Source organism: Gopherus flavomarginatus, chromosome 3 (genome assembly GCF_025201925.1).
Source record: "Gopherus flavomarginatus isolate rGopFla2 chromosome 3, rGopFla2.mat.asm, whole genome shotgun sequence".
NCBI lineage: Eukaryota > Metazoa > Chordata > Testudines > Testudinidae > Gopherus > Gopherus flavomarginatus.
Genome location: NC_066619.1, coordinates 218,384,463 through 218,395,306, shown reverse-complemented (window position 1 = coordinate 218,395,306; position 10,844 = coordinate 218,384,463). Strand labels below are relative to the sequence as shown.

Here is a 10,844-nt window from a genome sequence, read left to right as displayed (position 1 = left end):
TCATTCTCCAGGGTCTCTCTAAATGCCTCCCACGCCTGGGCTTTCGCTTCCACTGCCTCAGCCGCAGCCCTCTTAGTCGGTACCTCTCAACTGAATCAGGAGTCTGGTTCACGAGCATTGCTCGGAAGGCCTCCTTTGACTTGAGAGCTTTCCTCACCACTTCAGTCCACCAGCAGGTTCTAGTGTTGCCACCATGACAGGGACCAATCGCCTTCAGGTCACAGCTATACAATGATTGAGGCCCTGAACATAGTCCACTCGGACTCTATGTCCAAGACATCACCCAGAATGCAGAAGTTCTTCCACACAAGGTCTTCCACAGACATTCCCAGGTGCCCCATACTGATCATTTGGGCTTCCCACGTCTGTCCGCCTGGTGTCCCATGCGTCAAATCCAACTCACCACCAAGTGGTGATCAGTTGCCAGCTCTGCCCCTCTTCACCCGAGTGTCCAGAACATATGGCCTTAGGTCTGACAAGATGACTATGAAGTTGATCCTCAGCCCAAGGTGCTCTGGTACCAAGTACATTTATGAGCAACCTTGTGTTCTAAGATGGTATCCGTTATGGACAATCCATAACTAGCACAGAAGTCCAACAACAACTCACCTCTCGGGTCCAGGCCAGGGAGGCCATTCCACCCAATCACTCCCCTCCAGGTATCGCCATTGTTCCCCACATGAGTGTTGAAGTCCCCCAGTAGAACCGCAGAGTTGGTTGGTGTGAAGTTTCAGATTTAAAACAAAACTTGAGTTTGTGCAGCTGTTCACAAGCTACTTATCTGCAGTCACTTCCGATTACTTAGTAGGTCATCCTAGGACATTCCTTTGATGCTAAGTCTGAGTCTATGCATTAGGCTTTAATGTACTAATATGTTTAATTGTTATACTCACTGCGGGCTACTAATAGGAAAGTCCTGGATAAACGCTTTCAGCAGAGCTTGCTTTTTTATGATAATAAAAAAAATTAACTGCAAGCTTTGATACAAGATGTACCATTTTAAAAGAATGCAGCTTTTTTAATGCAGTAACTTATTTCTAATACATTTAAATTATTCAGACTTTGTGAAAATTCATTATTAAAGAGACTAGCCATAACCATGAAAAATATTTAGTTTAACATTTCTTACTCCAATTTCTAAATTGCTTTCTGCAATTTATAGCGAGAGACTTTTTTCAAATATGCCTAAATAGCAGTAACAGTGTATGTGTATTAAATACCTAATCCAAAATCTACTGAAATAATTAGGAGTCTATTCATTGACTCCACTGGGTGTTGGATCTGATCCAAACAGACATTTTAAAGAGTAGAAGCCCTTTTCTGATCTGCTGATGTTATGCATGGCGCATATCATGTCCTCAGTTTACGCAGGACTGACCACTTGTTTCAATGGGGAATTCTGATTAAAAATAAATTTAATATTTGATTGCTTTCTATAGCTCACTGCTCTTCGATCAGATTGTTAGCCTTTCAAGTCTGATATTTTTCTATATGGATTCCCAAGTTGCTGGAATAGGGCACAAAAAAAAAATCTGCAATAAAAGGTACAAACAGCTATAAACCTTTAACCTAAAAATAGTGAGATGCATTTGTTTGTTTGTATAGCATAGCATTTAACATCTTGTTTGGCTTTAACAACTGGCTAAAAAGAATTCAAGAGTTTCCAAATTTTGACAAGGGCAAAATTCAATAATTCATCATTTTTTGAAAGGTCAAAATTTGAAAAGTTTCATCCATCTCTAGTTTCAAGGCTGATCCTGTTAGCAAGATGGACAGTGCCAAAAATTAGTAGTAGTTTTTTTAAAAGAATTTAAGCTAGTGTTAGCTACTATTTTTAAAAAAAATCTGAAAAAATGTTTATTTTGAAGTTAGTCATTTCCTTGAAATGTTTACAACTCAAGCATTGCAGAATTATGCCTGTGCAAGAGAACCAACAAAGTGACAAATGACTTGTTTTCGTTTTGCACTTCAGTCAGGTTGCACAAAGTAAAATTAACAACACAGGTTGAACAAAATTTAAAGGCTTTAGTTTTCACAATCTGAGATGTTGTAAGAGGTAAGGGAGACTCTGTAAAATCAAGGCATTGTCCCTTTAGTAGTCTGTCACCTATATAAACCGTGTACTCATTGTGTTCTTATTTTCTATGTAATTTAATATTTTCATTGTATTATAAAGATGCATTAGTGCTTTGTGGAACAAAAGGTCAGAGTTTTATAACTGAGGCTTTGGTTAGCTTTTAATTTGCTTACTACTTTGAGCAGATTATATTTTAGTGAGGAAGTGTAAGGTTTTTCGATTCTCTTTTTCCCCCCTCCATTTCTTCCTCTATTCCATGATCGTGAACAGCCGCCATGCAGACATGACATATGCAAACAGAAATTTCCAGAAGCTGTTAAGAATGAATAGCACTGTTGCTTAACGGATTTACACTGATTGTGAATCACAACAGAATTAGGGTCTTTAGTATTGTTATACAATAGAACACTAGTAACATCCTTTCAGGGGTCTATTAAGTGGCACTAGAGTCATTAAGACAGATTAAAATATGCATTAGAGAGATTTGTAAAATTATAAAACAAATGTTAATGAGTTCACTATTGTTGGTTAGCCTTGTAATAGAAGACACTAAGTGTTATACCAATTATATTAGACCAGTAAAAACCAGCAGGATCTTATTAAAGGGGACAAGGCAAAGATGCCACATTTATTATAACAATTTATGACTAATAACTAATATCTTAATTCTTATACACACACATTATACCTATTACCTATATATACACTCACCTTATACCTAATACCTACACACACACATATACATCAGGTGTTCTGCAGCTGCTGCATAGTTACCAGTCCTGAAGATAGCTTAAGTTCATGGCTTGATTTTGCAGCTTGGGTTCGTAGCTTGTGGCAGCTAACTGGCCAGGAAAGCTGGGCACAAGGCTGAGCTGGATCTCTGTTGGGCAGGCACCGCTGTTCTTCCATGTTGGTGGCAGCAGAATGTTACCCAGTCTCTCATCTCACCCTTCTTTTTTATAGGCTTTTAGTTTGGATTCAAAGTCTATAGGTCTTGCTGTGTCATGCTGCCTCTGGGTTTAGACTGATCACCCATCAATTGCAGGCGTGACTTTCAGCCTTGGACCTGGCTTTGATCTTCCTTCTGTTGTCCTTTTCTTTTTAGGGTGTATACTTCTTACTTTGTTTAGGGCTGTTGTCTAGGTCTTCAGCCATCGGTATTTGAACTTTATCTCATCAGGACAGGCTGGGGCTGGAGGTTGATTCTATCATTCATACATACCTCATTCACACATCTAAACTAATAAGATTACAGCAGGGTTTGCAAAAATGAAGGTTGGAGGAAGCTTTTACAAAATGGAGTGAGTGTTTTTAAAATGGGGTCTGAATTACAATATGGAACAGAAGTTACAGTGTAGGCAAGTGTAGTGAATAGTGAACAGAAGTTACATTAATAAAGTGAACAATTAAAAATCATTTCATTCATCAGTTCTACATAAGTATAAGATTTGAGTGTACAAATACACTGAGCCTCATAACAAATCATTAAACATGGATCTATATAGAAAAAAATTAATTTTCTTAAATTTTATTGAACACCAAATTTTCACTTTCCATTATGTGAGAAGTTATATTAAAATCCAATTATTTAAAATATATTGAGAGAAGTTACATTTTTCAGAAATCACATAATAAATGTTTGAACACCTGCAATGCTGAGGAATTAACAATGCCTACGTAAGGAACAGACAGACTCCAATCAAAACCAGAAATATTGCACTGACAGAATATTACATCATAGACTGCAAGTGACAGCTACATCTTAATGACAGATACATTATTCCCCCTTCAGACTAGGTCTTCTCCCAGGAAACTAGCATGCTAATGTTATGTTACCATTATTTAATTTTCAGAATGCCAGATACATTAAGTGCTAATTCTGAAAGATGCTACAATTAGATAACAGCTACAACAACAAGGAATGAACAAAAACCAACATTTTCTCTAACTCCTCCCTCACATTTTTCCTTTCCAGACACAATCTAGGCAATTTTTATTGTGAAATGTCACCTGAGAATGAATCTCCGAAAATCATCATCTTTGGAGCACAGAACTATAGTACACATAGTATGAAAAGTCCAATGTCACCATAGATGAAAATCTCAACATCCTGGAATAATCTTCATTCCTGGTCCATTTTCTGCCCACTTGAAGAAATCACACTGTTTATCCTTCTGAAGAGGACACACAAAAAAATTCTTTCCATTATTAGGCCCAATCTTCAACACTGTCCTCATAATGCAGCGTTTCCCATGATTGCAGAATGGAAACTGTAAGTCTGCCCACTGTAAAGAGAAATTATTAATTTACCATGGGTGTCACTGTGTCTAATGGTCAAATTCCTTTTTATAAACCCATGACAAAAATTCAGACCTACAGGATAAGCCCTCCCACTTGATTCAGCCATGCAAGTGGCAATCAAAAAAAAAGCTCCTCTTAAAACTGCTTGTTTAATTTCTTAGAGTCAGGTAGTTTGACTTCCATAGCTATAACTGAAGTTACAGTAAATAAATTATATACACAACTTCAACTTGGTATTAAAATGCACTTGTCTTTTGAATGATGAGTGTTGCAAATGAATTAGTGTGTTACAAGTTCTTCTCAGTGGCCTGATAGTCCCATGTGTAGATCAATAGGTCTAAGTTGCAATTTCCTCATTTTACTAAGAATAATGAAGGGAAGCAAGTGCTGTTACTAATTAGACTCATGTGGCATTTGAGGGGGAATCTTTCTTGGTCACATGGTCCTAAAGCCACTGACTTGAATGCACCAGTCCCCCCCCCAACCTCCACCCTACGTACAAACTGCAGTAGAACAATGGGCCTAAATTCATCGCCCTCCGGAGATGGTACACACGTTTTCTTTACCCAAGTGATAGCCTCAAATAACTGAGCATGTGAACTGGGAGTTATATGCCTACCCTGCTAAGGCACTTTTAAAAACCCTATTAGGTAACTATCTGCACCTCACCTAAATACTTTTGAAATTCTGGCCTTTAAGGAGCCTAAGTCACGTTGAAAGTTAGTGGGACTTGGATACTTCTGAAATTTTATCTAAGATAAAATTTCATTTTCTTATAGTACTCAGATATAGAAGATTGCAAATATGCATACACAGTCATACTATGATTCTTCATTACTACTACTACAATGGATTTTTAAATATTTCAATTACTACTGAACTGCGTACAGGCAAGGTTTAAACTCCAAGCTAGGGGTGTGATTCCCCTGCTCTCATTGGGCCATCACAAGTATAAATAGCAGTGTAGCTGTGATAGTATGGGTGGTGGCTGCGGAGATATGGTTTGACCACACCGAGCACATACCCTCTGCTGCCACTGCGGCTACACTGCTACTTATACTTGCACTAACTTGATGAGAGCCAGCATGAGTATATGTATGCGAGCAAGAGAAACACACCTAGCAGATTAGCATAGATGTAGCCAAAGTGGGATCTCCCTCAAGACATTACTTTTGAATAGTAGTAATTTAAAAACCTACAACAATCCAACCTTCCTCAGGTACAAAACACAACAATAGGCCAGAATCGCATCCATTTTCCATGCTATTTTTTTCCTATTTAATAAATAGGAAATGATATGAACTTGTGAACATTAAATATTAAGCTGACAATTCATACTTTCTAAAACATTAAAAATATTTGATGGAAAAAAAGGACATAGTTAAAGCAAAAAAGGGGGTTTTGACTGATGAATAATAGTTTTGTTTGTTTCATTGCAAAGCTTAAAACTAAGGCCTGAGGTCTTGTACTTACTTCAAAATAGTCACACTGAGTCCCTCTGGGTAGAGGACAAGTATAAAATTGTCTGCCCTTGTTTTCTCCCTCCTTTCTCACAACTCTGAGACTGCAGAGGCGGTTGTGTTTACTGCAGCGAGGACTGACCACATTTAAGGTATAAATATCATCTGTCATGTTAACTCGATGCTCACTGTAATGACAGGTTACAAAATAACTCCTGCATAACATTACAGGGATAAGCACCACCAACTCCCTCTGCCCCACACACACACACACACCTGCTTGTAAGACAGGATTATCAATAATGTACTTTTGCACAGAGTGACAGCTGGATAGAATTTTTCTAATCCACCCCTTTGGTTCTTTACATCTAAAATAGATGAATTTCACTGACACTGAACGCTAAAATTTAAACTTCTTAAAAAAAAAGTAGTAAATTCCAGTATACATCTAGAAGCTGTCTTACCTCAGGGCTTTTACATATACCTCCCCCAATATAACGTGACCCAATACAACACGAATTCGGATATAACATGGTAAAGCAGTGCTCGGGGGGGGGGGGGGGGGCAGGCAAGGCTGTCCACTCCGGTGGATCAAAGCAAGTTCGATATAATACGGTTTCATCTATATAAATGGTAAGATTTTTTGGCTCCCGAGGACAGTGTTATATCGAGATAGAGGTGTGCATACCAGTTTTCCCACTATGGATCAGATGTTATCTAGTTTAAGACATCCTGAATTTCAGCAGCAAGAAAGGTTACAGTTACAGTCTTCTCAGTCTCTCATGCCATGGAAAACCATCACAAATAGCTTAGACAAGGATCTTTACCTACTTGTTCACTTTAGAGAATTTTCCACCCTCTTTGATCAAATCTACTGTAATGATCTTAATCATATTCCAACAAGGAATTGTCTAGATGACTGATAGCTGGTAAGGACGCTTTGTTCTCCCCTACTGTTATTAACAATAGTTGGAGATTGTATCTGAATTCAACACAGAAGGACATATTTCTTAGTTACCTACAGTTTAAATTAGGTGAGTTTTTTTTAAAAGTATTTTAGAGAAAAAAGGAATCTGTTTTTAACAGGTACAGGCTACATGTCATTTTTGTGGAGTGGAACAGCCTTACACTAGTGATGTAAACTGAGGTGAAAATGTAAGAGATACATTCATCTCTACCTTAAAGAGCAAAAATCTGACCGGGAAATTTCAGGCATTTTATGCACAAGTTATCTGCGTAACCTTGTGTTCTCATTACTGTTACCATGCCTCCTTTCTCTCCCTTGACCACCTCAGTTGCTTCCAATCTGTTGCATTTTGTCCTATCAGGGTCTGTGTTTGTTCAGAGCTCAGCCCACCATGTTTATTTTAAAATGGGTACATGTGGGGAATGTCTACAAACAGTCACTTTCCAACAGAGGTTCATGCTGGAACCTCTGGTTTGGAAGACTAGTGAAGATCACTGGTGAGCCTAATGGTCTCTTTGGATACAATCACAGTAGTACAGAAGAACCTCTGACCTAACCCTATTTAAAATATGATTGTTAGCCAATTACTTTGCAATATTAAGGTAATGGAAATATACATATTTAAGCAAAAGGCAGAATTTACCTTTGGTGTTTGGTCTATAACTCATTGTCATTTGCTCAATTTTTTAAACAAGCTCTCAAGAAAAATCTCTTTCCTCTCCCTTTAGGAGGTGATAAGCCTCATGTACTAAGTGAACATGTACTTGCAAATAGGAGAAGTCTGAGGCTAACAAATTCATTAACTTGTTTTCCCATTTAAAAAAAATACTCAAAGATAACCAAGGAAGGAGGAAAACACCACCTGGCAAACAAATACCTTAAAAGGCACTCTATCAACTTGATTTTTCATAATAAATTTTCTGCCTTCTGATGATGTGTTTATAGATCTTTCAGCAAGGTAAAGTGAAAGGCTAGTGCAAAAGATCATGGGACTGATCCTCAGCTGGGGTAAATCAGCATAGCTCCACTGACTCATCCATACTGATTTACCACAGCTGAGTTCAGATAATCATCAGGCTGCAATGAAACTGACCAGATGCTAAAAGCTTATTTTTCCAATGGGAATCTGGGTTGCTCTGCACCTCTGAAGTCTGGACATAAGTGCTGTCAAATGCACAAAGTAAACAAACTGGAAGAGAAATATTTTTCCCATTCACTCATTTCCATTTTATTAATCTTAGATATTTCTCTTAACTAGAATAGGTCAAAAATTTTCAAACAAGTGTGATTTTCAAATTGACTGCATCCTTTAAAGCTGTTCTGAAAGTATTATATGTTGTCTAGGAAAAATTAAACTAAATATATAGGATAGAACAGGCCAATGTTTAACTTGTGAAATTTGAAGCAGGGTTTATGACTTTTTGTAGAACCATTTTTTTGGCAAGTGAATGCAAATAATATAATATAATAATTTTGTCCATTCCCAAAGTAACGGCAACAGCAGCCAAAAAACAAAATGAAAAAAAAAGGTCTTCAGAAGTAGTGTGTTTTGTTTTTTTCACAGGAATAAGTCACCTCTGGCAGGGATCCAAAGATGGAATAACTCCATGGAAAGAAGAACTATCACTCCAACCTCCTCTTAAATTTGGTAGTGAATTTTAACACAGGAGCTCAAAAGGCCCCTCCATACCCATCACTGGATGGATTTCTCTAACCACTTAGAACTGAGAATCTGGCTTTTAAATGTGCAAAATATAATGATATAACTACCGTGGCCTGATAATCTTTACTATAAAATTAGTTCTCATTTTAAAACAAAACATTTCCTAAAAGATTAAAAAACCTGAAACAATCAAAGTAATACTGGAACCATTATGCTTTTTTAATCATCCAGAATGAATGAATTCCTGCACCCCAAGGCAATTAAAGATATTTTCATTTTAGACAAAAGTCAAGGTCCAAGGCCCAGTGGATGTTTGCACTGAATAATATAATTACAATCCAATTAACCACAGAGACCAGAGATTACCAGGGAAAAATCGCACTGGTGGCTAGTTTTGTGATTTGTTCCAGTGTTTCTAGAGTAGCTCATTTTCAGTTGCTGTTCAGGATATATTACTGCGACTAGTCAAAGGACAATGAAACAAAACAAACCAAAGGAATTTGAAATTTATACAATTCATTGAGTGGAAGTGCCACTGGGAAGTATGTATTTTACTGGATCTGAATGTGCCCAATAGAATGCTCATGCTAATCAGAATGAGGCTGCATTGAAGATATGTTCCTTAAACTGACGGTCTATCAGCACTATGTAGTGTACCTAACTTGAAAATTAGAAAGAATATGATTTAAAAAAAAAAAGTCACAGTGTTTGTAAGCTACATTCATTTTTACCTATGGGGGTCCTTTTATATAATATCCAAGTGCCAGAAACACCCTTGTGAGATACGGAGATTTCTTCCCAATTTTACTGGGACGAAATCTCTCTTTTACTGGACTATATAGTGATTACTTTTCTTTCTGGCCCACTTAGTGTTTACTTATTTAATTGTTGTGGAATGGCTCTAACAAGAGAGAGCAAGACCCACATAATAATATCCCATAGTCTGGTCCCCAAAAACGTGAAGATATTTCATCCCATCTCTTTCCAGAAATGATAGTGATAGTAATTGAAACGTCAGTGGAACGGAAGCAATATTTAAGTAAATACTGTTCAAAGTTCTCTTATTACAGTGTGATCACATACTGGGCTCTTGGATGTGGGAAGCACTGGTTCGTCCACCAAGGCACCCAATCACATTGTTCCTGCAATGCTCGCCCATTAATTCCTGTTTCTTTGGAGACAAGGTTGCAGACAGTGAAACATGTTTGTGTCAGGCTTTGACATAAATGTATCAGAATCAGCCAACCCAGTGGTTCCCAGCCTTTAATGGTAATAGATTGGCACACTTTCATCATACCCTAATCCCCTTTTGCTGTCTTTTTGTTTTTTTAAAATCTGTTCTTATTTTCTTCCTTTTCTGTGAATTTTCCTGTTTTGGCTTTGTTTTCTCCCTCCCCAATCCCCCGACTCTCACTCAACTCTGACTTGCCTCATTTCCACGGAACATATTGTCCCATCTCCAGGTCGATGTCTCCCCCTGGGCTTTCCTCCCTTCTGCCTCTGAGCCTTCTGAAGTTACAGCAAGCACTTTTGACATTGCTCAATCACACCAGCACAAGAGAAATAAGTGAATTGGCTTAGGTTCCTAAAGTAAAACATCAAAGGCCAAAACCAAATTTCCCCCCAAACGCAGACTTACATTAATTTCCAGTTAGCAAATTTATTTTTATAGAAGACTGATGCACTTTATCTGAAAAGCTTGTTTAAGTTTTGGAAAACAACATACCTATTTGACAAACTCACGTTACTTTTGAAATCTGAGAATGAATGATCAATCTTCTGTTTCTTCGGCAGTGGATTAGAAGAATCAGCCTGACGGTGGGAGAGTGATGCTGTATTTACTGCAGTGAGTGAGTTTGCTGAATGAAATTCATACTTTTTCCCACTCCTCTGGTGGGTGTTATTCTGGCAATATTTGTAGTTTCTTGGAGAGTCACAGTGAGAATTCCCATCTGGCATTTGGCTATCACTTCTGTCATTTTTTAAGGGAGTGAATTTACTGCTGAGATCTGTCAAAACTAGAGTTGTCATTCCAAATGTGGTTTTCCTATTGACCTTTATTTCTGTGTTTGGCTTTCCAAAGCAGTTACAAGGGTACTTGACTAAACTGCTATTAGAGGCTGTAGAATCTTCATCATTCTCTACCTTTGAAACTTGGAGAAAAAATTCTTGGTTATCCATTTGTGTGAAAGTTTGTCTATAGTTCATATACAAACTGCATGTATTAACATCTGCCTTACATCAATATAGACTACTTCACAGATTAGATATATACAGGATTCATTTTCCTCCGTCATAGAAGTTCAGTCATTTTTGGAGTCAAACATGGCAGCTGTTCAACAGCAGGTAACAATACTACACAAGTCTAGAATACTG

At 37.6% G+C, this 10,844-nt stretch overlaps 1 protein-coding gene across 3 annotated transcripts in view; it reads right to left on the bottom strand.

Moving 5' to 3' along the window:
* Positions 1–3,622: 3,622 nt before the first annotated feature.
* Positions 3,623–10,844, bottom strand: part of NEIL3 (nei like DNA glycosylase 3) — a 30,865-nt gene continuing 23,643 nt past the window's right edge. For all 3 annotated transcript variants that reach the window (XM_050945341.1, XM_050945342.1, XM_050945343.1), the window contains 3 exons: positions 10,195–10,621; positions 5,852–6,026; positions 3,623–4,362 (listed from right to left, as the gene is read on the bottom strand). In XM_050945341.1, the coding sequence (XP_050801298.1) occupies positions 4,180–4,362; positions 5,852–6,026; positions 10,195–10,621 (785 nt within the window). In that variant the 3' untranslated portion in view covers positions 3,623–4,179. The remainder of the gene's footprint in view (positions 4,363–5,851; positions 6,027–10,194; positions 10,622–10,844) is intronic.